Source organism: Narcine bancroftii, chromosome 5, assembly GCF_036971445.1.
Source record: "Narcine bancroftii isolate sNarBan1 chromosome 5, sNarBan1.hap1, whole genome shotgun sequence".
Classification (NCBI taxonomy): Eukaryota; Metazoa; Chordata; class Chondrichthyes; order Torpediniformes; family Narcinidae; genus Narcine; species Narcine bancroftii.
This window is the reverse complement of record NC_091473.1, coordinates 243,669,367-243,696,737: the sequence shown is the minus strand read 5'-3', so window position 1 is coordinate 243,696,737 and position 27,371 is coordinate 243,669,367. Positions and strand designations below refer to the sequence as shown.

The 27,371-nt window shown below is 43.9% G+C and overlaps 2 protein-coding genes and 1 long non-coding RNA gene across 4 annotated transcripts in view; 1 reads left to right on the top strand and 2 right to left on the bottom strand.

Moving 5' to 3' along the window:
• The window catches only part of LOC138765116 (ataxin-7-like protein 1), a 42,007-nt gene extending 40,509 nt beyond the window's left edge, over positions 1-1,498 (bottom strand). Inside the window, exon 1 of the mRNA XM_069941890.1 lies at positions 1,357-1,498. Coding sequence (XP_069797991.1) covers positions 1,357-1,459 — 103 coding nt within the window. The 5' untranslated portion in view covers positions 1,460-1,498. The remainder of the gene's footprint in view (positions 1-1,356) is intronic.
• Positions 1,221-14,773, top strand: LOC138765118 (uncharacterized). 2 transcript variants are annotated; one of them, XR_011358484.1, is made up of 5 exons: positions 1,221-1,279; positions 1,996-2,184; positions 2,630-2,688; positions 11,595-11,652; positions 14,530-14,773. It is a non-coding gene; the product is annotated as an uncharacterized lncRNA (long non-coding RNA). The 2 variants fall into 2 exon arrangements; XR_011358483.1 differs by lacking the exons at positions 11,595-11,652; positions 14,530-14,773 and having other exon boundaries at positions 2,630-2,924.
• Positions 8,809-27,244, bottom strand: LOC138765117 (synaptophysin-like protein 2). Its single transcript, XM_069941891.1, has 6 exons — positions 27,141-27,244; positions 26,944-27,015; positions 20,724-20,842; positions 14,994-15,195; positions 12,006-12,197; positions 8,809-10,734 (listed from the first exon to the last, which is right to left on the bottom strand). Exons 1-6 carry the CDS (start codon positions 27,159-27,161, stop codon positions 10,609-10,611), a joined length of 732 nt encoding a protein of 243 aa, XP_069797992.1. The 5' UTR covers positions 27,162-27,244; the 3' UTR covers positions 8,809-10,608.
• Between the last annotated feature and the right edge of the window lie 127 nt (positions 27,245-27,371).

The window sequence follows — 27,371 nt, the reverse complement described above, 5'->3', positions numbered from 1 at the left end:
TTGGTGACACAGCGTGCAAAATAAATATTCAGCAAGACATGAGGAAGAAGCCAAAAGAGTAAGAGAAGACTACTTACACCCACAAATCTATTCTGCAAACCAATATGATCATGGTTGAACTGTGGACTGACTCCCATATCAAAGAATCAGAGTTTAATGGATGATTTTATATTTGTTGTGAAAAAAGTTCCACATTTCTATCAGCTTCATATTATTCCTGAAACATCTGACACCAAGTATTACACAAAATCTGGTCTTGCTAACCAATCAGAAATAATATCAATCTCATTTATATTGCAATTAAAATCTTGAAAAGTTCAATCAAATCACCCACTAACCAGTATCCTTGAAATCCAAGATACTCTAATAAATGTTTGACATGGATTTCAAATATTTTGTCCCTAAAGTTTGCTGCTAATTGTGCAATGTACCCCATTAGGGCCTACACTGTATCAGATAACTTTGAGTCAAAAGAGATTGCAGACAGCATTAACTTCAATTTGTACTCCAGTCCTGCATGTATAAAGGTTAGAATTCCACTGGGCTTTTTAGCGATTTTTCCGCACCTCTTCATGACATTTCAATGCTCCATGTGCAAGACCCTCAAGGCGCTTTAGACCTCCGCTGCACCTTGTAGTTCACTAATTAAATCATTTGCCATTCTATCTCTTGCCAAGTTACATAACAGCTCATTTTGCCTAGTCGCTCGATTACTTTGAATGATGCAGAAACTCAGCAGGTCAAACAGTGTCCTTTATATAGCAAAGGTAAAGATGCATAACAAATATTTCGGGCTTGAGCCCTTCATCAAGATACCTGAAGGGCTCAAGCCGAAACTTGGGTTATGTAACTTCAGCTTTGCTAATATAAAGTACATTGTTTGACCTGCTGAATTTATCCGGCATTGTTTTTACTGGTGCCTGCAGACTTTCGTGTTTTACTACTTTGAATGATGAATTGCTCCAACGTTGTTCAAAATATCAGCCCTTGGATCTTTTGTTTAAACCTCCATCTGAAAAAGAGGACGAAAAGTACAATATCTCCCCACGAACAACATTTCCTCCAAGAGTCAACCTGGATTTTATGGAGAGACACTTCATTCCTCAACTTTGTGACTCAGTGTTACCCGCTGGCTTCAATAACACCACTTTGAGTATGGCTTTAGGACCCAGCGGAAGCCCAGATGTCACTTCTCAACGGCGGGGCGCTAGGACCCAGCGGCTGCCGTCTGTGTGCGGGAGGAGGCCGGTCACAGTCTGTCCGTTTAAATCGTCTCCAGGTGCACTAATTCGAGCCGTGAAAGGCCCCGGAGGCCGACAACGGCCTCCCCCCCCCCCCGCTCCAGAACCCACTTACCGTCCGACAGCTGCAGCGCCTCAGCCCGCTCGATCCAACTGCTCCAAGACTGGCCCACGAACGCCTCGGGACTCGGGAGCCTGCGCTCCGAGGCCGCCATCATCACACACTGCGCGCTCCCGAGCCGCCATCACCGCGCGCGCTCCCGGCACGCTGCGTTCTCGGCGCCAGCGTGCCAGGGGCGGGGTTTCCTCGGAAGCTGCAGAGGCCTCACCCAGCCACTAGGGGCTTGAGGTGGCCGGAGGCCGCTATAGGGCGTATTCCGAAGCGACGGGAGTGAATGCGACAGGGACACGGACGGGCAAGGGCGACACACCTGGTCTGCCAGTCATGGCTGGGAAGGTGTCTCTACACCCACTAGCGCCCATGGCCAAAACTACTAATCAACTTTCTCAGGTCTGACATTAGCCCTGATGTCCACTGAATGGTTTCAAATTTTATGCTCTCATTCTTAATTACACTGGCCCACTAAAATTTTGCTTTTGGGTGTATTTTATGGATTTTAAATTACCATAAAATTTTCCTATCTCATACTTTTTGTTTTGAAAAAAGATAACTTATTTTAAGTCTACTTCAAGCATACAAAACCACGAAGTACAACCAAGTCATTGAAAATTAATTTTCTGCATTCGTATTTAGACGTCTTCCCGGCTGATCTTGGTGATGAACATGGTGAAAGGTTTCACAAGGACATTGTGACCATGGAAAAGTTGTATCGGGGCAACAGGAATGCATCGACGTTAGCCGACTAGTGTTGGACACGGACACAAGAGGCATCAGATGCCGAGTGCAAATGAAAATCAGCGGCAAAACATTTTGAGAAATAATGCAAGTATATCAACACCAATATGCAATTAGACATACCAAGTTCCATAAAAGTTAAGGTTTCCTCAAATTCCCGCACGATACAGCAATTCTGAAATTATCTTCGTGTTCAGCTTGAGGACATCTTTGATGATCCCCAATTTTTTTTTTAAAAAGGAAGAAAACCTTTTGAAAAACTTAGCTGCCTCGTGTTATCAGCGAGGTGGGAAATTCAGGCCAACTAGTGGCTCCAGTCTGCTGTCAATTATATGAAATTTAACTACTCTTAAATGCAATTTTTCTGTTAACACTTTTGTTAATCAAGTCCATAATTAGCATAAAACCTATTTCCAGGAACTCAACAGGGCGAGTAGCATCAATGGAAGGGTCAAATTTTTAAAACTTTAGTTGTTGGAAATCAATTAAATATGTCAGTGACCTGAAACATTCTCTCTTTCTCTTTCCGTAGATGCTGCCAGACCTGATTTCCATCTCCAACATTCGCTCCATGGGTATCAAAGGCTTCAGGTGTGCTTTCTTTACAAGCTCTAGAAGTGGTTGACAGTAGCTCTTCCCTGTACAACTTTGAAGGACTATTGTTTTTTTTTCTTCAGATTCTCTGTATTGCATGGCCAATTTGTTTATATTTCTTTCTTTACTGTGTACAGCTTTTTTTTGCTCTTTCAGTAAGTGGTGATTCTGCAGGAAAAAGAACTTCAAGGTACATGATGTGTACATACTGACAATAAATCTTAAATATAGAATCTGGATCAGTTAATTATGCTGTTGGAAAGATCATTACAATTAACAAAGGCATGGATCTGGGTTTCATTTCCAGCTGTCCTTGGGTGGGGAAGAGATGGGCAATAACTGATGGTTGATAAAAATACCTGATTGTGGGAGAGGGCAGGGATGATAATCATATATATTGAAGAACGAGCACATGCACCAAAAATTCTTAGTTGCTGCAGCTGAACACGTACTTTATAAAAACAAAACTGACGCATGATATTATGGCAGTACCATAAGAGTGGGCGAGTGAGATGCAGAGAAATCGGTTGGATGCACAATTCGCCTCAGTAGCTCGAAACCAGGAAACGGTAACAAGGTGCATTCCAAGTCCAAGGCCCAAGATTTCACCACAGGACATTTCAGCAGAAAAATATAAATCCTGTCAATTTCTGTTCTGAATCTTTCTGACTTAAATTCACCTTTTCATCAGAGTGACTACATTGTCAGTGGATCAAAATGTAAAACCACATCTCATGCTTTGAGCAAAATCCAAACAGTCACTCCCATTGAATTACTGAAGTAGGGCTGCATTGCCACAGGATCATTATTGCCTGAGTGCTGCACTGTTGGGAAGAGTATTGAGAAGTGCTGGCCTATTACAGACCAGTTTTGGGTTTGAAAGTGATGTAGCTCAATGTGAAATCTTCTGTCTAAACAAGGGAGAGTTGGCTGTTGTTAATTTTGTCATTGAGAGTTACAACTTAGTAACAGCCCCTTCCAGCCCACAACCCTGTCCCACCCAAATACACCAATTAACCTTTTTGGAGGGTGGAAGGAAACAGGAGCACCCAGCAGGAACTCATGCAGGTTGACTAGAGAAATACTTTGAACTGTGTGTCAGTAATTGTTAGCATTTCAAGAAATAATCCTTTGTTGCAATATATATTCCTTTGGTACAAAAGGAAACTCGATTCATCTGTGAATTAGATAAGAAACATTCAAAATAGTGAAGAGTCCAAGATCATTTTAGAACTCACAAAATTACCAAGATATTGAAAAGAAAGCCTGGTAGGAAATAAACAGACTGTTAGGTTTTTTTTATAGGTCAAAAAAGCCCATAAGATTGATGAGTGCAATAGGAGTCCTTACAAACAGGACCAGATTTTAATAAAGAAAAATGGAAATGATAGTTATGAAACAATTACTTTGTGACTGTCTTCATGGATGACTACAAATCCCAACAGACATTAGAAAATGAAGAATGAAGTAATGAAAGAGTAAAAGTCCTGGAGATGTTGGTGAGCATGAACGCTAATCATTCCCAAGCACCCAGTGATTTACGTTCCAGAGCTTCAGATTGTAATCTTCCCGAATTCTATAAATTGTGGAATTGATCTGCTGGATTGTAGCATAACAAATATGACCTATTATTTATGGATGGACAGAAAAAGATAAATACAGCCCTGAGAGTCTGACATCAGCAGTAAGCAAAGTGCTGTAATCTATAAATGATTTTATAACAGCATACCTTGTAAATCTTAAAAGAACTGAGGAAAACCATCATGGATTTGTGAAAAGAACATCTTTTTGAGGATAGGACTAACAGAGGCAGTGAAGAGGACAAAAAAAGAGATGTGGTGCATTTGGATTTCAGAAGACATTCAAGAAACTTGAGCAACAAGATGAGAGCACCAGGAATTACTGTTAATGCATTGACATGGATTGAGAGTTGATTACCAGACAAGAAGCGATAATTTAAGACTGGTGGGGTATCACAGGGTCTCAGAGTCTGCATCCAAAATATTTCTTACACTTTGGCCTCCTGACCAAAGGATGCATTTGTTATAGACTGGACCTGGTTTGCAAGAAGTCTGGGACCACATTAAAAAAAAATCACTCTTTGAAGCATGTAGAATTTGTGACAGGTTCGGCTAGCTAAATTCGGGGGTCGATTATTTCCTGCAACTGTGGAGTTTACGACAACAGAAGAAGCTTTCAAGGATGCAGAGAAGAAATTTCATATTTTGATACTTTCTACCCCACAGGAGAGTGGATGCTCCATCATTGAATATATTCAAACCAAAGGTCATTAATTTCTAGGCATTAAGAAAATACTGGGCTTACACTGGAAGCGTATCAGGCATAAATGTTAATGATAGGGCGGCAATGGTTAACACCAGCACCAGTTATCAGGACAGGGGTTCTCCAACTTCCTATGTGATGCAGCAAATCTGAAATTATCTGTGCGTTCAGTTTGAAGTTGTCCGTCATAATCCCCAATTTTCTTTTCAGGGTAAAAATCTTTTTGGGGGAAAAAAAAGTCCTGTGTAATCTATGGAGTGTTGTAATGGCAAACAGAAAACACTGGAGAGCACTGCAGATGGACAACACTGCAATAATGCAATAGCCAGAGGGACTGTACACAGTCAGAACAAAATTACTACAAGATAAAGTATCTAAGGAACTGTCTAGAGAATGTTGGATTGTCAGAGAGACAGCTTTGAGAGATTTCTGCACAGAAGGGCAGAAATGGGAAGTGCTGGTATTGTATTATCAAGGACAGCATCTTTCAGAGAACTTAAATTATTGCCTTTCAATTTTAATTTCAGATTTCTACCATCTTTAGATCTTTAATTTTTATAACACCTTTCTAATGTAAATTGCATTAAACTCCTGCCTAATTGTTTGGAACAGGAGAAGCTAAGAGATTTCTACTCCCATTGGTTGAAGAATCAATTTTGACATCATATCTTCCCTTCTGTTGAAATAGAAGCTATTAACTTCATCAAATCCATTGATCTTAAACAATGAGATCATCCATTAATGTTCTAATCTGGGCTTGTATGCCCTTGTATGCAATGTCGATGTAATGTTTTCACCTTGGTGTTATGAAGTTGTGGAACAGCCATTTCAAGAGCAAAGCACCATTAATAAAAACTGGCGCTGAGAACTTCTCTCTCTCTCTCTCTCTCTCTCTCTCTCTCTCTCTCTCTCTCTCTTCTCTCTCTTCCCCCCCCCCCACCCCCAACCTCTCAAAGATTTGCTTCCTGAACAAAAATATGGGAATGATAGACAACTTCAAGCTGAACACACAGATCATTTCAGATTTGCTATTCAACTAGGAAGTTGGAGAAACATCAACTTTTAATCGCATAATTACGCTGACACATTGCGTTAGTTAGTTCAACTGACCTAAAAATGTTTTGTCGCTGACTTTCGTTTGCATTCCCGTGTCAGCGTCCAACATTGATGGATTCCATTTCCCCGATACTGGTTTTCTATGGTCGCAATGTCCTAGCGAAACCTTTCACCGTGTTTGTCATCGACTTCATCATTGACGGGCAGGGAAGGCGTCCAAGTGAGAATGCAGAAAATGAATTTTCAATGACATGTTGCAATTCATGGTTTTGTCTGCTTGAAGCATGTTAAAATGACAGGAAATCACAAAAATAGGTTATATTATATTTTTATATTACAAAAATGGTAATAGGAACTCTAAGGTGATTTTTGTGATGAGTAGCCCAAAATCCATAAAATATACCTGAAAGCGTTCAGAAAGTAAAATCTTCGTTGTCCAGTGTAAATAGTGATACAGGAACAATTAAAAATGAGATTGGTGGGCAAAATTAGAGTACATGGTATTGGGGGAAGGGTACTAACATGAATAGAAAATTGGTTGGCAGCCAGGAAACAGTAGGGATTAACCAGTCGGTCCCTTTCAGAATGGCAGATAGTGGCTAGTGCAAGGCTCGGTACTGGTACTGCAACTATTTACAATATACATTAATGATTTAGTTGAAGGGATTAATAGTAACATTAGCAAATGACACAAAGTTGGGTGGCAGTGCAAAATGGGAGGAGGATGTTATGAGAATGTAGGGTGATTTGAACAGGTTGGGTGAATGGGCAGATGAAGTTTAATGTAGATAAATGTGTTATCCACTTTGGTGGCAAGAAACAGGAAGGCAGATTACTATCTGAATGGTGGTGTCAGGAAAAGGAGAAGTACGAGATCAAGGTGTTCATCAGTCACTGAAAATAAGCATGCAGGCAGTGAAGAAGCCTAATGGCCTTCATAACAAGGGGAGTGGGGTATAGGAGCAAAGAGGTCCTTCTGCAGTTGTATAGGGCCCTGGTGAGACCACACCTGGAGTATCGTGTGTAGTTTTGGTCTCCAAATTTTAGGAAGGACATTCTTGCTATTGAGGAAGTGCAGCAGAGGTTCACAAGGTTAATTCCCAGGATGGCAGGACTGTCATACGTTGAAAGATTGGAGCGACTACGCTTGTATACACTGGAATTTAGGATGAGGGGGATCTGATTGAAACACACAGGATTAAAGGATTGGGCATACTAGAGGCAGGAAACATGTTTCTAATGTTGGGGGAGTCCAGAACCAGAGGCCACAGTTCAAGAAAAATGAGTAGGTCATTTAGCACAGAGTTGAGAAAGAACTTTTTTCACCCAGAGTTGTGGAACTCTGCCTCAGAAGCCAGTGGAGGACAATTCTCTGGAGGCTTTCAAGAAAGAGTTAGATGAAGCTCTTAAAGATAGTGGAGTCAAGTGATATGAGAAGGCAGGGACTGGGTACCGATTGTGGATGGTCAGCCATGATCACAGTGAATGGCCTAGTTCTGCACCTATTGCCTAATCCCTTACGAAGGGATTACTTAATGTGGTATGTGAGTGGGAAAAAATGGTTGAGAACCACTGCACCAGACAATTCAAAATGGCTATTCTGGATTTGGAAGCGCACAATATCCTTCCAGTCCTAAAACTAGGTAGACAGGAATTGGTCACAAATTCGCACTGGGAACAGGGAGAGTTACCAGGAAACTCATAATATCAATTTTAAAGGGTAAATAGAGAGGTCTCACTGAAACTCCTGGTTTCCTCCTGGTGCCCAAAGAGCTGTTTCCAAATGATTGTGGAATCGTTCCATCTTGAGATAATGGATTAAATTAAAGAGTCAGCTGCAACTGCTTAGTCCTTTTGACCTCCACATTTTTACCTTTGCTCTATCCGATGCAGGACCAAGATCGCTTTCTCAGTCACTGGCTGGAGTAGTGTTTGGAAATGCACAACCTTGGTAAAGAACAGGTTGTCAACTCATTTACAAAAGAGAGCATGCTTTACACTTAATACCAATAAAAGGTCCTCAGCTAGTCTGACCACCTTGTACAACAGGACCTTTAATAATAAAGATCATCAACAAACCCAAAACAAAATGGTTCCCATATCTTAGAAGCCACAACAATGTTAAGAGGCAACACTCAAAGCAATCTTTGGGCACCTGAAGAAAATCAAGATATCAAACCTGACAGCTCATGGTCCATTGGCTAGCAGTGATTCTTCCCTTCCTGTGCACTGAAATCTACAGAAGGAACAAAGTATTAGAGAGGTCCTGCCAACACCATTTCCATAACATACTTCAAATCCATCGGCAGGATAAGATGTAATGGCACAAACCATCATCCATAGCACCAAGGCTCCAATTACAATCTGATGGCTGTTTATGGGCAGACCATCTTGATCACATTTTTGGTTTGGATCCCCCCTCCCCACCCTCAAAGTAATTCCCTTGGGCATTACCCTCCCCCCCCCCCCCCAAGACTTGTACACCTATTGTACCAACCATCTCCTTAACTATACAAACTTCATTCAGTTCACTCATGTTCTGATTTCAAGAGAATGGAGCCATACTCTAAAATCTTTATCAACCATTCTAGCATTGCCACCAGACTTTAAGGCTAATCTGCTAAATTAGGTCAGGAATGGAAAGTTGGGTGGTGGGGGAGAGAAGAAGGGAAGATAGCACAAGGAACTGTTGACAGCAACATCATGAACTCAACCTAGGCTTGGCAGAGTTGAGTTGTACAAACTTCCTCTCGCAAAAGGACAGAAACACACCGGAGCCAACATTTAAGTTTTATTTCAATCACAAAACAAATCCTTTGCAAGGCTACATTTTCCTCAAATGCTGTCAATTTACAGATATCACAGGAAGCTGCCTGATTGGCAGGAACACAAGGCACTTCACGCATTTTGCAAGGCTGTGCCCTTTCCTTCAGCCTGGATTAGTTTCCAAAATCTTACAATGTTTTGTAAACGCGGCCGTTTTGCAGAACAGGTACTTGTAGATCGCAAAGTGTGCGTGGAAGCAAAATACAAAGATAAGCAGCCAAATATCTTAAATGTTAATAGCACCCAAGCCTTCATACAGGCACTTCCTTCAACCCACTACAGCACATGCCAGTCCCGGTTTTGGTCTTTGCCCTCATCCCACTCCCAATGCATGCATTCCCAAATTAATGCTCAGCACCAGATATTCCCAACCATACTAGCAACCCCTTGATACCCCCAAGGTTTTCCTGTAACAGTAGGAGACCCTGTTCTTCAAAGGTGCTATTAGTTTCTCAACCACAGAAGCTAATAACTCAGTACAAAGCTTTCCCTTAATTTCCTTACACTTCATCACCCATCAGTTCCTTTTCTGACAATAACCCAGATTAGATTGTGCAAAATCCATGCTTTTATTTTGGGAACTGGGACAAAAATTTACACCTGACAGAAATTTATACATTTTCTAAAGTGTGCAAGGGAATATTTCAACTGCTAAGCTAATACTCACAGAACACGTGACTATAAACTAGGAAGATGGTATGGTTCAGTGTGAGCAATTCACAATGGCAGGTTGTAGTGACTCATGTTCTCATCCCAGCCATCCTTGGAGCTGATACTAAGATCGGGATAGAGGAAAGCATTGAAGTGGGGATAAAGATGATGGTACGCAAATGGGAAAGAAAGACCAATCACATCAAGTCAACAAAAAAATTGTTTGGATTTTGTGCGACTTTATCTGTGCTGGTTTGGCATTAAGATTTGTCTCAACATGATGGGGCTTGGTTTTCAGTGATCGACAAGGACGAAAACTCCAAAGCCCATGGATAATACAAAAAGACCAGGCCCTTACCCCACCAAACTACACTCACCGCACAGCCAAGTTAAGCAAAAACATATGAACACACAAATATGGAACACATCAAGGTGCAAGCTCCTCCCAAGCAAGATCTCTGCAATAAAATCAAACCGAGAAAGACTTTCTGAAAGTGGGAAGAGATGCAGTAGTTATGTAGTGTTACTGAGCAGTGATCCCATGGCATTCACATTTCATGAAGGACAGTATTAGTAAAGGTTACTAAGTAAAAGGATTGTCAGGAAGGAGATGAGAAAGGCAGTGCACTTGGTCAATTCTTTTAATTTTTTTTTTAAAACATGAAACTGTACTGGGGAGCAATAGTTGAGCCCCAAGACCTTGAACATATCCCAAAACTTTCTTATTAACATTGGAACACATGTTCTTGTTTCACAAGTTATAACTGTGTAGAACAAGCAAATAGATACCATGAGCAGCATAAACTGGCATCACCCAATCATGAGTGTTTTCTATAAGCAAGATATCAGAAGTAAAAACATAAACTTTAAAGTTGAGGAATAGCTTTTCCGCTGAGGATAGAGACAGAAATAAGATTGTGGGATGGTTGAGTCGCAAAACTGTTTAGGCATGGTTCAAAGTGACTTCCTCTCTGCCACGTAGCAGCCATTCCTCCCTGAAAAGGTTCGGTGGTTGGAAGGTTGTCTGTCACTAACCTAAGGCATTTGTACAAGATGGCTTCTGGGGCGAGGCATGGATTGGGGTGGAGGAAGATGACAAAATTAGTATTGTACTTTGCTGCCTTGTGCATCTTCAACCGGTGGATTTTCTGGCTTGTGCCAAGACGTTTCCTTGAATGTGAACCAGCTGTTACCCGACCACAAGATCAAGTTCATGAAGCCAAATATCTGTGGAGAGGGAAAGAATTAATGTCCAATTTGCAAACATCTTGGATCTGTAAGCCAAAGCTTTAATCAACAGAATTTATAGATAAGCAAGAGATGCTCTTAAAATCCCTTGAACGAATCAGTTGAAGATAAAGTAAACCAAGTCATCATTTTTGCACCAAAAGTTTAAAAACAGAATTGCTGGAGGAACTTAATAGGTCCATAGGAGGTAAAGATATATAACTGACATTTCATATTTCAAGACCCGAAACATCAATTATGCTTTTTTTTTTTACCTCTGATAGACGCTGCAAGAACTGTTGAGTTTCTCCAGCATTTCTGTATTTTTGTTTAAGATGACAATCACAGCTTTCGCAGATTTTCATGTTTATTATCATTTTTGTACGTTTTGACATTTTGGTTCATTGATACAAAACTATCCTTGCTTAATGGCTACAACGTGATTGTGAAACACAAAAGTCTGCAGTGTTGTTAAAAACACAAATAGAAATGCTAGAGGAACTCAGCCAGTCTCGCAGTGTCCATTGGAGGTAAAGATATATTACCCAGGTTTCAGGCCAGGCCCCTCTTCAAGGAATTTCTATGTGATTTTAATACAATGTGGTTGTAACCACCTGAAGGATGTGCCCTCAAGATGGTCACCACTGCTACTGCTAAAACCCCTTTCTAGGGAGAGGAAAGACTCCTGAAAGCCTTAAAGATATTTTTGTTTTCCACTGGTGCCGAGCACAAACTGGAACATGTGGCAGAGGTGCAAAATAGGTCTCACCACAATTGTCCTTTTCATACTCCAAGATAAAAGAAGTTGCTTCGAACCGTATATACGATCTTCACTATTAATAATCTTTCTGCCTTTGTAGGGAGAAATATCGGAAGATGCCACCAGGTATAGGTCGATGGATAACGCTTATTTGAAAGGTAGGGTGGGTTCAAATCCCAATAAAGATAGTGTAACAATGAATGGCCAGGGCTTTGCTGGAAAAGTCATCCTGCAAATGAAATATTAGACTGACCTCTTGGTAGAAATAAAAGAGCAAATGACACAATTCAAGAACTTGGCCAAAATCTACGACATTGTTTTTGTGGGACATTGCCAAGCACAATTTGACCGTGCGAGGCAAAAGCGCCTCAAGGGATATATTGACTGTGAAGCTTCATTGAGATTTTAATCCAGTGAAAGGAACCCAATAAATCTATCCTTCCCAAGCAGAACAACAGCTCAGACCAACCCTTTGACTTCACAGTACTATCTTTGCATAGCCAACACTTACCACAGATGCATTAAGACGACCCATAGGGGGCAAAGCACCTGGAGTGCAGACAACATCCTGCCTCTGGCAGGCATCCACATTGCTGATGAGAGCAGTTGGATTTGTAGCACGCTTAACGTCAGTCAGTCCTTGTGCCCATGCAGAGGAGGAGACTAGCCATAAGAACGCGAAGGAAACAGTCACAATAAAATCCTGAAAGATAGAAATCCTTCCATTGTTATTACGGAAAATAAATGATAGACAGTAGGTGCAGGAGTAGGCGGTTCAGCCCTTCGAGCCAGCACCACCATTCACTGTGATCATGGCTGACCATCTACAATCAGTACCCCACTCCTGCCTTCTCCCCATATCCCTCGACTCCGCTATATTTAAGAACTCTAATTCTTTACAGAACAGCAGTCCACTAATGTACCAATTCAGTTTCCTTTCTTCCATCTGCATTAAAACTCAAACCCAGTTCATTCTATTCTTTCTGCTTCAGGTGTCATAACTGACTCACTCGAGAATTGGTTCAACAATAATTGGAATGAATACAATGAAAAGGGGGGCAGAAAGAAGTCACTTCCACGACACAAGACACAATCATCAGTGTTTAAAGCCCCTCATCGAGCCCTAGTTAATTTCTTACATCTTATAACCTCCCCCAGTTACCACCAAAGCATCACCATTCCCATAAAACCTCTTCTCCATTTTGTATTGGATCAGCTACCCAAATACTGGATGAAGCCAAAGGCTTCATCATCAACTCTTTGCCTTTCCATTCTGCTTCCAGATCAATGTAGATTAAATTCAAGGATGAAAGATTTCAAACAAAATCTCTATTTAATGCATTGTTTTCTTATTCTTCCACTACAATTAATTTTAACACACCTTAAACCTGATCCACAAACTTCTGAATTCCGTAAACAGAAGGCAGCACAGTTGGCACAACCCTATTGCAGGATCAGGCTCGCATCCAGCACTGCTTGTAAGGAATTTGTATTGTTCTCCCTGTGGGTTTCCTCCCACCCTCCAAAAAAAAAGTAGATTAATTGGGGTATTAAGCAGCATGGGCTAGAAGGGCCCATTACCGTGCTGCATGTCTAAATTTAAAAATTATATTTCCCAGACAGTCATCTGCAGGAGTGCAGGACTATCCTTACCCACGTTAAGCCTCGCATGTTCAAAGCAGGAAGGAATGATTGACATCAAGTGCAAACCTCAATTCTGGCATACACCCTCAAGGGGTTAACACTTCAAAATGGTGCAATGGTAGAGGGGACTGAAGTTAACCCAGATGAGCAAGATCAGTAGATGCTCAGAAGCAAATAAATAACTCTCCTCCTATTTCATAAAACAAACTTATGAGAGAGATTGATTTTTGTTCACAGTCTTCAATCACCTAATTCTGCTGAGCCTAGGGTGTAGAGGTGAAACTTCAACCCTGTTCTGATCAGTGGGCAGATACCATTGGTTGCCATACCAATAGATTGGAGGTCTGATTTGATTCCAACAGTACTAAAAGCAAGTTTTCCCCCGCAAAGCCACAAGGCTTCATCAAATTCAAATTGGACAAATATAAAACATGTCCAGACTTACCTGAAATCTATTTGCAGCCAAAGATAAGCCCTGTTCGAGATGGTTATATGTCTAGTTTACTTCCAAGTCATTAAGTGCAATAAATAATGAAATTCACACAAGAGCACTTTAAATGTACTGTTAAAATTTGTACCGAGAACAAAACCACATGGATTGACTTGCAGACAAATGCAAGGTCAGTTTCTAAGGCGACGATCTGCTGGAAGAACTCAGAAGTTCAGCAGCAGTGGGAGGGGAAAAAAAACCTGTCAACATTTCAAGCCAGAACCATTCATCACCAAAACACTGACAATTCATTATCTCTCAATGATGCTGCTCGAGATAGTTACTGATTCCATCTGCATTGAATTCGTCCATCATTATTGAATGAAGATCTACCGGGACCAATGCCTGAAGAGGGCGCACAAAATCAGTGAACCGGTGCGGACTTGAAAGGCCAACATGGCCTGTTTCCGCTCCGTAAATGGTTATATGGACTGCTGAGTTCCTTTAGCAGATTGGGTGTTGCTGTAGAATTTAGCACCTGCAGTCTCTCAGGCATCTCTGGTTTTGAAGATTCTCGAGTATCCCAAACTCTGTCTCCCCCTCTGTGATCCAATATTAGACGTACATACAGCACGGTAACAAGATCTTTTGGCCCATGAGCCCGTGCTGCCCCAATTACACCTTATTGACTTGCACCCTGGTAAATTTTGACGATGAGAAAACCGGAACACCTGGAGGAAACCCACGCAGATGTGAGGAAAACGTATAAACTCCTTACAGACAGTGCAAGATTTGAACCAGAGTCCCAATCACTGATGCTATAACAGCGTTGTAACCGAACTGACCTTACTAAAAGAGAGTGCTTAATAACTTTAGCTTGAATACACCACCCAGAATTTTACAACTCCATGTGTTTTCATAAGGAATGATTCCAAATATAGATCTATCCCATTTCTTACAGATCCCCGTGACTAGTGTGCTCTGCTGAGGTAGCAGCGAGCAAGCATAAACTCAGAAGAGACTGTACAACAGGCTTTATTCCAGTAAAAGTCTGAACACCAGTTCATGCCTTGGTGGCTCCCCATGTGACTCGCTCAGGTTTATATTCAGCCAGCCAGGTGGAGTCAGCCCCTTAGGTGGTCTTCCTGCAGGTAAAGAGATTGCTCCCTGCAGTCAGCTGGTGCTCATTTTACAACAACTAGAAAAGAGGTCATTTTCCATATTTTTCTCAAATGCAAAATTTAATTGATAATTCAAAGATTTCAAAGAACTTTAGAAATAAAAAGTAATGCTCTTTTGTACAAGTGGCTATTGATTTCAGGTCAGTGGACTATATCAGAGAAGCGCACGCTCAGAGATTGTTAAGGTGCAATAGCATGCTTACAAATTAGTGTAGAGATGGTTGCATTAAACAATGGTACTTACAGCAAGAGGCACATACTTGTTCTGCAGATAGAAATTCTGATATCCTACATACAGCAACAGAGCTGCCATGCAGTATAGGAATGTAAACACTCCAATCGTCACAAAGAATTCCGCAGATGAGGAGAAGTCTCCATTCAGATACACGGTGTTATAAACAGTCACATTATTACAGGTGAGTGCTTGGTAAGAAACTCTGTTTAACCTACAACGCAAGACAAGTGGTTAGAGAAAGTACCATAGATGCTGACATTTAGGATGATCCTCGAAACTCGTGTCACCTCAAAAATTTGGTCGTGTTGTTTGCCAGGTCTAAAATCCACACCTTGACAGTGAAGTCTCAACACCTCTTCTATCTTCCCACACAATCTTGCACATGTCCTGTTCGTTAATCAATGAAGTCTCAGCACTCGCCTGTGGGGTCCATCTGCCCAGCCTGACTGCCGTCAGCTCTGTGCAGGCTTTAAATAGCCTGTTACAGGAGGCAATGGTGGTTTATTTTAAAATATGCCAATAAAATTAAAACCTTTACAGGGTAAGTTGGAGTTAAAATATTGTGATTTGCTTCAACAGCATCCACTGGTTAGCAGTGTGCCCTTTTTTGGAGGGGGGGGGAGGGTCATCTTGCAAAGAGCATCGCTCAAAACTTACATTTTAGGTCGAAATTCAAGTATCAGAATTTCTCAAATATCAGAAATAAGAGGCTTCACTTGCAAGGGTCTTTTTCCCCCTTTAACCTGGATTGGAAGTGACCAAATACTGCTAGACTCAAATAATTCTGGACCCGAATGTTCATAAATCCCAATGGCTCAGTCATTTGTACAACAAGACCTCATTGTCCATGGATCAGAGAGGCCATCAATGTATTACTGGGAGTGTGGGCCACGTGTAGCTAGAGCCAGGATCGGGAATATCATAGGTATGCAGTTGGGATACAAAGTGTGGCCACAGGGCAAGTTTTACCAGCTGCAAAATTACCAAGTTCCAAATCCTCAATTAGGTCTCCTCCCACTTTGTCTCCTGCACTCCACAGAGCAAATTTCTAGCTTATTGTTATAATTCACACCTAACCATTTCCAGTAATATTCTTGTGGATCCTTTCTGTACCCTTTCTATCCTAAATGATATTTTGGATAACTGGGTGACCACAACAGCACATAATACTCCATCATAGTCTTACCAGTATCTTGCAATGGCATCATTACCTTTCTAAATCCTGTATTCGATGCCCTAATGAAGGCAATTGGACCAAACACTTTGTTCACCATCCAGACTACATGTGTCACCACATTCGAAGAACTATATACTTGTATCCTGACTATTTGTTCTATAACACACAAGAACATAAGAAATACAAGTAGCTGTGGGCCATTCAGCCCATTGAGCCTGCATCAATGAGATCATGGCTGATCTGATGATAGGCTTGTCTCCACCTACCTGCCTTTTCCCCACATCCCTTAATTCCGTTCCTCTAAACATCTATCCAACATCTCCACAGCTTCGATGGGCAGCAAATTCCAGATTCACCACCCTCTGGGAAAAGCAGTTCCTCCTCCTAGTTCATGTCTCTCCCACCAAATGAAACAACTTTCTTACCTCCATCTTATCAATATCTTTCATAATTTTATGTTTCTATAAGATCCCCTCTCATTCTTCTAAATTTCAGAGAGTATAGTCGCTGATGCCTCAATATCTCCTCATAGGCGAACCCCCTCATCCGTGGAATCAACCCGGTGAACTTCCTCTGTACCATTTTCTCAAGTAAGGAGACCATAGTTCCCAGGACCATACCGTTCACCACACGCGGACGGAGCAACGCGAGTCCCCGTCGCGGACGGAGCAACGCGAGTCCCCGTCGCGGACGGAGCAACGCGAGTCCCCGTCGCGGACGGAGCAACGCGAGTCCCCGTCGCGGACGGAGCAACGCGAGTCCCCGTCGCGGACGGAGCAACGCGAGTCCCCGTCGCGGACGGAGCAACGCGAGTCCCCGTCGCGGACGGAGCAACGCGAGTCCCCGTCGCGGACGGAGCAACGCGAGTCCCCGTCGCGGACGGAGCAACGCGAGTCCCCGTCGCGGACGGAGCAACGCGAGTCCCCGTCGCGGACGGAGCAACGCGAGTCCCCGTCGCGGACGGAGCAACGCGAGTCCCCGTCGCGGACGGAGCAACGCGAGTCCCCGTCGCGGACGGAGCAACGCGAGTCCCCGTCGCGGACGGAGCAACGCGAGTCCCCGTCGCGGACGGAGCAACGCGAGTCCCCGTCGCGGACGGAGCAACGCGAGTCCCCGTCGCGGACGGAGCAACGCGAGTCCCCGTCGCGGACGGAGCAACGCGAGTCCCCGTCGCGGACGGAGCAACGCGAGTCCCCGTCGCGGACGGAGCAACGCGAGTCCCCGTCGCGGACGGAGCAACGCGAGTCCCCGTCGCGGACGGAGCAACGCGAGTCCCCGTCGCGGACGGAGCAACGCGAGTCCCCGTCGCGGACGGAGCAACGCGAGTCCCCGTCGCGGACGGAGCAACGCGAGTCCCCGTCGCGGACGGAGCAACGCGAGTCCCCGTCGCGGACGGAGCAACGCGAGTCCCCGTCGCGGACGGAGCAACGCGAGTCCCCGTCGCGGACGGAGCAACGCGAGTCCCCGTCGCGGACGGAGCAACGCGAGTCCCCGTCGCGGACGGAGCAACGCGAGTCCCCGTCGCGGACGGAGCAACGCGAGTCCCCGTCGCGGACGGAGCAACGCGAGTCCCCGTCGCGGACGGAGCAACGCGAGTCCCCGTCGCGGACGGAGCAACGCGAGTCCCCGTCGCGGACGGAGCAACGCGAGTCCCCGTCGCGGACGGAGCAACGCGAGTCCCCGTCGCGGACGGAGCAACGCGAGTCCCCGTCGCGGACGGAGCAACGCGAGTCCCCGTCGCGGACGGAGCAACGCGAGTCCCCGTCGCGGACGGAGCAACGCGAGTCCCCGTCGCGGACGGAGCAACGCGAGTCCCCGTCGCGGACGGAGCAACGCGAGTCCCCGTCGCGGACGGAGCAACGCGAGTCCCCGTCGCGGACGGAGCAACGCGAGTCCCCGTCGCGGACGGAGCAACGCGAGTCCCCGTCGCGGACGGAGCAACGCGAGTCCCCGTCGCGGACGGAGCAACGCGAGTCCCCGTCGCGGACGGAGCAACGCGAGTCCCCGTCGCGGACGGAGCAACGCGAGTCCCCGTCGCGGACGGAGCAACGCGAGTCCCCGTCGCGGACGGAGCAACGCGAGTCCCCGTCGCGGACGGAGCAACGCGAGTCCCCGTCGCGGACGGAGCAACGCGAGTCCCCGTCGCGGACGGAGCAACGCGAGTCCCCGTCGCGGACGGAGCAACGCGAGTCCCCGTCGCGGACGGAGCAACGCGAGTCCCCGTCGCGGACGGAGCAACGCGAGTCCCCGTCGCGGACGGAGCAACGCGAGTCCCCGTCGCGGACGGAGCAAAGGTGCTTAGCGAAGCACCTAAAAAGTAAAGAATCAGCATGTTTCTCACCACAAATGAAAATATTGAATAAATGGTCGCCAGGTTAACTCAAACTTAGAAGGGGATTCATAGACAGAGTTTCTAATTTTCTCTAAATTTAAACATAGTATAGTTTGGGTAAACCATTGGAAAACAGTGGGAGGATTAACCTCTTTCCAATTGAATAGTATAGATCTTCTAGCCATTAGTGTAAGAAAAGCAATCATATGATCCGCAGGAAGAAATAAATAAGTCAAATCTATCATAGGTAATCCAAAAATTGCAGTAATGGGATGTGGTTGTAAATCAATATTCAAAACAGTAGATATAATGGAAAAAATTTCCTTCCAATAATTCTGTAAAGAGGGACAGGACCAAAACATATGTGTAATGGAAGCTATTTCCAATTGACATTTATCACATATAGGATCGATATGAGAATAAAAGCGATGGAGTTTATCTTTAGACATATGAGCTCTATGAACAACTTTAAACTGTATTAGTGAATGTTTTGCACATAGAGAAGAGTTTACCAGTCGCAGAATTTTATTCCAATTTTCATTCGAAATATGAAGATTGAGTTCTCTTTCCCAATCATTTTTAAACTTTTCAAAAGTCCCAGAATTTATTTTTGTAATTATATTATATAATTTAGATATCACACCTTTTGGAGGGAATTTTGAATATAGTATATCCTCTAAAACAGTCGTAGTCTCCCGATTGGGAAAAGAGGGTAAAGTCGAAACTAAGAAACTCCTAATCTGCAAATATCGAAAGAAATGAGATCGAGGTAAATCATATTTCATGGATAATTGTTCAAATGACATGAAAGAGTTATCCAAGAATAAATCCGAAAAGCATGTTATACCTTTAACTTTCCAGAGTAAATAAATCAATTAGAGAGGGACGAAAAAGGAAATTTAGTACAATAGGAGTTTCCAAGATAAAATGAGTTAGGCCAAAAAATCTCCGGAATTGAAACCATATACGTAGTGTATGTTTAGCCATTGGATTATCAATTTGTTTATATAATTTAGTAAGAGTAAAAGGGAGAGCAGCTCCCAAAATAGAGCTAATTGAAAAATTTTGTATCGGTTTAATTTCTAAATTTTCCCAATGGGGATTTAGAGATAATTCTGAATAATTCAACCAATACCTTAAGTAACTAATATTAATTGCCCAGTAATAAATTCTAAAGATGGGTAATGCCAACCCTCCCTCTAGTTTAGATTTCTGTAAATATTTTTTCCCCAATCTAGGATTCTTGTTTTGCCAGATATACGAGGACAATTTAGAATCGACCTTATCAAAAAAAAGATTTAGGAACAAAAATAGGTATAGCTTGGAATATATATAAAAATTTAGGTAAGATCATCATCTTAATAGCATTAATTCAGCCTATCATGGATAGGGATAATGGTGACCAATTGGTAAGTAAACTACCGATCAGGTCCAATAGAGGGAAAAAATTAGTCCTAAACAAATCTTTATGTTTTTTAGTAATCTTAATCCCTAAATATATAAAATGGTCTCTAGCTATTTTAAAAGGCAAACTATCATAAATAGGAACCCATCCATTAAAAGGGAATAATTCACTTTTATTTAAGTTCAGTTTATATCCTGAAAAATTACTAAATTGGGCTAATAAAGATAAAACTGCAGGAATAGAATTTTCAGGATTGGAAATACATAACAATAAAACATCTGCATATAGTGATACTTTATGAATATCCCTGCAACGAATCATTTTAAGAGAAACCCTCCCCCCTCTCCCTTCCCTTTGTTCAGGCACCTGCCTACATTTTGCTAATACCTTGATGAAGAGCTAAAGGTTGCATCTCAGGGTTGTTTGTGATGTCAAGTATGCACTCTAACAATAAATCTGAATCCCAAAACATTGGTTATGAATGTTTATCTTTGCTACTGTTTGATCTGTTGAGCTTGTCAAGCATTGTGTTTTTATTAAAATCACAGAGTTTGCAGACCTTCATATTTTACTCAAGTCTTGGGAGAAGCTGAGCACGGGAGCAGAATGGTGATGATGCCATAAACAGGGTTTTGGGAGCTTTGTGTGCTGTGAAAGAGTTGGTGGAGATTTTGGAGGGTCATTGTAAATGGAAACTTTAATCATGGCAGAGCAAACCAGATGAAGCAATTGACTACCAGTGCAAAGCTCCACAGAGGCCAGGGTTGGGAAAATGGTATTCCTTCCCATAGCTGATCAGATTACACCAGATACAATGATACCTACCTGAAGGGATAATGGAAGTGGACAGAGATCAACTCCTCCTTGCCACGTATACATTTAACAGAAGCCACACTCTCTCCTGAATAACCACCACATGTTCCAAATGCAAATATAGCAAAAATCTGCAGAGACAAAAGAACAGAAAACAAACCAGGCAGAAATGGGTAATTCAACCAAAGCCTATATTACACTCCACACAACCCCCTCTTCCCATTCCAAATTATGGGGAAGAGCACTAGAGTCACCAATGCATGGAAGGTTACAGATCAAGAACTGGTTAATGGAATCAGTATACAAGATGGCTGGCAGGGTGGACCAGTTTCTGAGCTGTAGGGTCATGTCCAAAACTATCAACATATGCATCCAAAATGCACAAGTCTTATTTTTCCCCACAATGACTCCTGACAGCAAAGAGTTCTCGCCTCATGACCCTGCATTGCCAAGTTCTTTTCCTTTGTAAAGTATTTGCATGTCCAAGAATTTTAGATTTCTGCACAAGTAGAACATTAATAGTTGCTCCACAGCAAACCTTCTTAACTTTTATTTTGGAATATTTTATTTTGAGAATTTTCAATCAACATGCAGTCAAAACTAAGAATAATCAAAAAGAAAAACATCAATACAAATGTTGATCGCATGTCAATGTTAAAGTGAGAAAAAGAGTCAACATGTGATTCAATTATTAGAAAGAAAAATTACAACAATACTACAAAAATGCAAATTCAATGTCCATGTTGAACCAAAGAGAAAAAGACAATAGAGAGAAAGAAGAACAAAATAAGAGGAACCTTACCACCCCCAAGAAACAAGAAGAAAAAGAGAAAAAAGAAGATTGGCTTCACCTGGGATAAACCCCACTCCCATCAAGGGACCAATAACCTCACTTATCTATGGTCCACGGCGCTGCGAGCACTGGGGTTGGGGGAGGCGGTGGAAGAGACAGGAAGGGGGAAATCATTAAGAATTTAGGTATGAATTCCATATCCTTGAAAATACATCACACCTGTTTCCGAGGTTAGAGGTGATATTCTCCACGGGAAATACAACGATACATTTCTATCTTCAAGCGAACTAAACCTAGTTGGGAATCAGATTTCCAAGTAGCTGCTATACATTTTCTGGCCACTGCTAAAGTGACCTTAATGAATTTTAACTGATATTTTGCCAGCCTCATTTTAGGTCTTATGTCTTCTAAATTCCCCAATAAAAATAATTCAGGTGCCTGAGGGCATCAAATTCCAATAATTTTTATTTGAGATTACCCAAATCTTCTTAGAAATGCCTCACTTTAGAGCCTGACCAAGTTGAATCCAAGAACATACCTATTTCTTGGTCTGATATTTCCGATCTTGATTTATGTAACATTTGTGGAGTAAGGTATAGCTGATGCGAGAAGTTGTATCTTACATTGATCAGGTTAATCTTGCTATCCTGTCAGACCAGCAAAATGGATCAATATCTATACCCAAACCCGATTCCCATCTTTGCCTTGATTTATCAAGCCCTTGTTTAAGGGTTCCCATCTGAAGTAAGGAATACAGTTTTGAAGTAAATTTTTTTGTGCACCCTTTTCAAACCAGAGTCTCTATTTCACTTCACTAATAGTAAAGTTGGTGCTGGACCTAATTTGTCCCTTAAATAAGATCTTAACTGAAGATAGCATTTTTTTTTAATGTATTTGAAACTCCATATTTATTCCTAATTTCCTCAAACGTCATAAATTATCCCTCCTCATAACAATCCTCAATACATTTGACCCCTCTGGGACTAAGTGTCCAGGATTTTATCATCAATCGTTAATGAAATTAGCACATTTTGAACCAGGGGTGAAAGACCCCCTCTCTCCCCCCCCCCCCAACCTCCATCCCCAATTTAACCATTAATTTTATTCCACATTGTAATTATATGCTTTAATAGTGTGGGGGGGGGGGGCTTTTTTAGGGTCAGATAATATAGAATCCTTCTTGATTTTAACAATTTATCACACCTCAGCCATTTAATCTCACTCACTCTACACCCATGACAGAGTGGTCAGGCACAATTCCAATGCTATCTACAAATTTTTGTATGGTTATCAGCAGAATTAGAGACGGCAATGAGGAAGTGAACAGGAGGGAGGTAGATCAGCTCGTTGAGTGGTGTCACAATAACCATCTTGCATTCAATGTTAGCAAAACCAAAGAGATGACTGTGGACTTCAGGAGGAAATCAGGAGAACGCAAACCAATCCTCGTCGAGGGGGTCAGGAGATGGTCAAGAACTTCAAATCCCTGGGAGTCAACATCTCCAAGAATCTGCCCTGGAACTGTCACATTGATGCAATCACGAAGAAGGCTCACCAGTGACTATACTTTGTGAGGAGTTTGAGGAGATTTAGTACATCACCAAAGAGCCTTGAAAACATCTACAGATGTACTGTGGCGAACATTCTGGGTGGTTGCATCACCGTCTGGTACTGAGGGCCAAGAAAAAAAAACTCCAGAGTGGTTAACTCAGCCTGTCAACGGCACCAGTCTTCATTCCATTGAGTACATCTACAAGAGGCAGTGTTTAAAGGAAGCAGCCCCTATCCTCAAGGACCTCTACTTCCCAGGCCATGGCCTCTTCACTCTGTTACCACTGGGGAAAAAGGTTCAGGAGCCTGAAGAGGAGCGCTCAGCTGCACAAGGACAATTTCTTCCCCTCTGCCATGAGATTCCTGAATGAACAATGCATCACAGACGCAGTGTCACTTTGACTTTTTTCCTGCACTGTTCTTTATTTTGTAAGGTGGTTTCTAGAAACGTTTACACCGTGACGCTGCTGCAAAACAACGAATTTCGTGACACGTTCATGACACTAAATTCTGATTCTGCTCTCTGTTACAGGGTCAACCTTGCAAACCTTTTGTTACATCTTCGTGCATCTGTTATCCATTTAATAATATGGAGTACAGAACTCTTCAAGTGTGATATTCCCAAGATAAATCAGTGGTTTTCAAACTTTTTCTTTCCACTCACATATGCCATAGGTGCTCTGTGATTACTAATGGATTACCTCGAAAGAAAAAGTTTGAAAACCACTGATACAAATGAAAGCTAGAATTGCTTAAAGCAGGCACAATGGTAAAAAAAAAACACTCAGGTCTGGAGCTCTCCCTGAATTGAGGTTTTGACAAAAAAGTTTGAGCTGAAAAGTTAACTGTTTCTCTTTCCCAACATATTGCTTGATCTGGATTTTTCTAGCTTTTCCTGTTTTTATTTTACTTTTTTATTTATGATACTATAATGTTGATTAGCCCAAAACTCAGCATTGAAACCACCAAAACACCCAACATGTTTGCTCTTTGCAAGGGAACAGTGCCAGGGCAACTAGTTATAACCAGCTATCAGGCAGGTTTTGTCATTACAACAATATTCGGTATGTCACAAAACTCTTCTACAAAATGAAGGATTTGTTTTTAAACAGCTTATGCATGTTATCACTCAAAGTGTTTACTGGACAACAGCGGTGTGTCAGAACGAGAGTGAGAAACCTGTTCATATCCTGCAATGGCTCTTCCAAGATCAAGACAAGTGGGAAATTAAATCCTTTGTGCAAGCCTAAACTCCAGACAGTTAAACAAAAATCTGTAAACAGTGACTGAAGTTTAAAAAAACAATGCTGGAGACACTCAGCAGGTCAAACAGTGCATTTTGCTCACAAGTTAATGAAGGGCTCAGGCCTGAAACGTTGGTTATGAATCTTTATCTTTGCTACATAAAGTACACCATTTGTCCTGTTGAGTTTCTTCAGCATTGTTTTTTTAAATTTTCCAGACAATATAGGGTTAATTTGTATACAGTGCAATCAAGTACTGATTATTTTGCAAAGCCCACTCCAGTGGCTAATAATAGTAACAAAATTGAAAGCTGCAGCTACAGCCATCAACCAGTGCACAACCCACTGGTGTGAATCTCACACAGGCACTCCACAAACTAAATTTAAATTCCAGCTTCACACATGGGGAAGAAAACACTGCAGAAAGTTCCAGCAGCATGTTAGACAGCATACCATCTGCTGATGGAGAGGTTGGGTCCCAGTCTTATGTGGCTTCAAGGCCTTGGGGGAAGGGCCTCTCACTCAAACAGGCTGACAAAATATGGTACAGTGCAGCACCCCTGTCCTGGATTAGGACCTGATCCGTCAACTCAGGCTCACAAAGCGATGTCTGTCACAAGTTAAGGTTTAATTTGGACCTACAGCATGGTAACAAGCCCTTTCGGACAATGAGCTTGTGCCGCCCAATTACCCTACACCCCCAGTAGATTCGGAAGAGTGGGAGGAAACCGAAGCAAGGGGACATAGTTCTAAGGTACTCCGGAGTAAGTAGTCAGTTTTTCACACACGGCATGGTGGATGCATGGATTGAGCTGCTAGCAACAGTGATGGAGGCTGGTACAACAGGATCTTCCAAGATACTATAGGATAGGTGTGTGGAACTGAGAAAAATGGAGGGTCTGCAGTTGCAAAATTCTAGGCAATTGCTGGAGTAGGGCCTGTGCTGTAGATCTCCATGTTCTCAGTTCTCAACTGGACTATTCCAATGCACTAATGGCTAATCTTCCATTCTCCATAAACTGGTTGAGGCTAATAACCTTCCAAAGCCAATCCACATTCACAAGGCTGGAGACAGGTGTTTGATGAAATACTCTTTGCTTGCCTGGATGAGTGCACACTAGCTCAACTGCCTGACTGACTCCCCATCCACACCCACTCACCCCACCACATAAATCTTGATGAAGGGCTCAAGCCCAAATAATGTTTTTTTTTTAAATCTTGGCTATATAAAGGACAGTTTGACATGGTGAGTACCATTGTGGTTTTACATCACCCCACCATCGATATGCTGCACCGTCACCTTTCAAACCCACCTCCTCTGCCAGCTGGAAGGCTAATGCGGTAAAGGCGCAGGAGCACCACCTTCAAGAAGTTGCCCTCTCCAACCACAAGCCATCCATCCTGACTTGGAAATATTGCCCGTACTTCGTCGCTGGGTCAAAATCCTGGACCATCCCATTCCCAGCCCATCGAATGAATAAAAATCTCATCCAACACCCATTCATACTTGGAGACTCCTTTTACACACAACATCAATCAGAATCCACTCCAACCCCTTACAGCAGCCTGATTTAAACCTTTTCCCACCTCTGGTAGTTCAATTTCTGCTTTCAAAATATATGCATTCTAATCCTGGCTCAAAGCAAATGCGCTTTCTAACCTCTCCGAAGCAATAAAGCAGCACACGCCAAGTCAACAATGCTGAACCTACATTGCTCTACGAAGCCAGCAATTTGATATTGGGAGATTTTTTTTTAATTAAATGCAGTGCTGGAGAAACACCGCGGGTCACGCAGTATCCATAGAAAATTAAAGACAGGAGCGTCCCAACCCTGTCCCAAGTATCAACTGCCTTTTGGTCGGGTTCCCTTCCAGGAATCCTGCGAGACCCTCAGTCCAACCACCACCCCCCCGCACCCCCAACAATCCCGGCCGGGTTCAGTGCCGCGCATACCCGTAGGAAGATGACACATCTGCCCACCTCCCTCCCCCTCCCCCCCCCCTCCCTCTCTCCCTCCCCCCCTCCCCCTCCCCCTCCCCCTCCCCCCCTCCCCCTCCCCCTCCCCCTCCCCCCCCCCTCCCCCTCCCCCTCCCCCCCCCCTCCCTCTCTCCCTCTCCCCCTCCCCCCCTCCCCCCCCCTCCCCCTCCCCCTCCCCCCCTCCCCCCTCCCCCCCCCTCCCCCCCCCCTCCCCCCCCCCCTCCCCCCCCCCTCCCCCCCCCCCTCCCCCCCCCCTCCCCCCCTCCCCCCCACCTCCCCCCCCCCCTCCCCCCCCCCTCCCCCCCCCCCTCCCCCCCCCCTCCCCCCCTCCCCCCCACCTCCCCCCCCCCTCCCCCCCTCCCCCCCCCCTCCCCCCCTCCCCCCCCTCCCCCCCTCCCTCCCCCCTCCCCCTCCCCCTCCCTCTCTCCCTCTCCCCCCCCCCCTCCCCCCCCCCTCCCCCCCCCTCCCCCCCCCTCCCCCCCCCTCCCCCCCCCTCCCCCCTCCCCCCCCCTCCCCCCCCCCCTCCGCCCCCAAGTTCAAGCATAAACGCCTCTCCCGTCAGCCTTTCGACTCGAGCCGGCTTCAGAGCGGCACCGAATAACACTCCTTTCAGGAAAAAAAATCCACCGGCACCAGCGGGGAGAATGAAACTCCTGCAACACCCACCCATTCCAGGACTTTGATGAATCCGAGCGGCTCTTTGAGAGGACGAAGGTCGAGTTTAAATTCAGGGAGCTTCTGAAATTACAGGGAAGAAGGGGAAGAAAAAGAGAGAGAGGCGTAAACTTTTTAAAACGTGCAGACAAAAGTTTGGGGATTGAAGGAAAGGAGACTTTTCAAACTTGCTGGGGACATCTCCAGACCTGAGCCGGGACCGCTTCCATTCCGACACTCCTCGGTCATCAACTTGATCGGTGCTCCCGGACGGACGGCGAGGAGGGGTTGGGGGGGGGGGGGGGGGGGGGGGGGAGGCGGGGAGGAAGGGCTTCAGCGAAACATGAGAGCACTCAGCTGTACCATCCGACGAGCCCAAAGCCAGAGACGCATGTGACTCGTGGCTGCTCCTGCCTCCGGGCGGGACCTGATCGCCGCTC

What these genes read in the sequence shown, in the direction of transcription:
- LOC138765117 (XM_069941891.1), bottom strand. Translation starts at nt 27,161, where the DNA reads ATGGAAGCGGTCCCGGCTCAG. An exon ending in TCATCAAAGTCCTGGAATGG is followed by an intron (nt 20,843 to 26,943) that starts GTGGGTGTTGCA and finishes TTGTCTCTGCAG; the next exon opens with ATTTTTGCTATATTTGCATT. An exon ending in GTCGTCTTAATGCATCTGTG is followed by an intron (nt 10,735 to 12,005) that starts GTAAGTGTTGGC and finishes CCCTCTCCACAG; the next exon opens with ATATTTGGCTTCATGAACTT.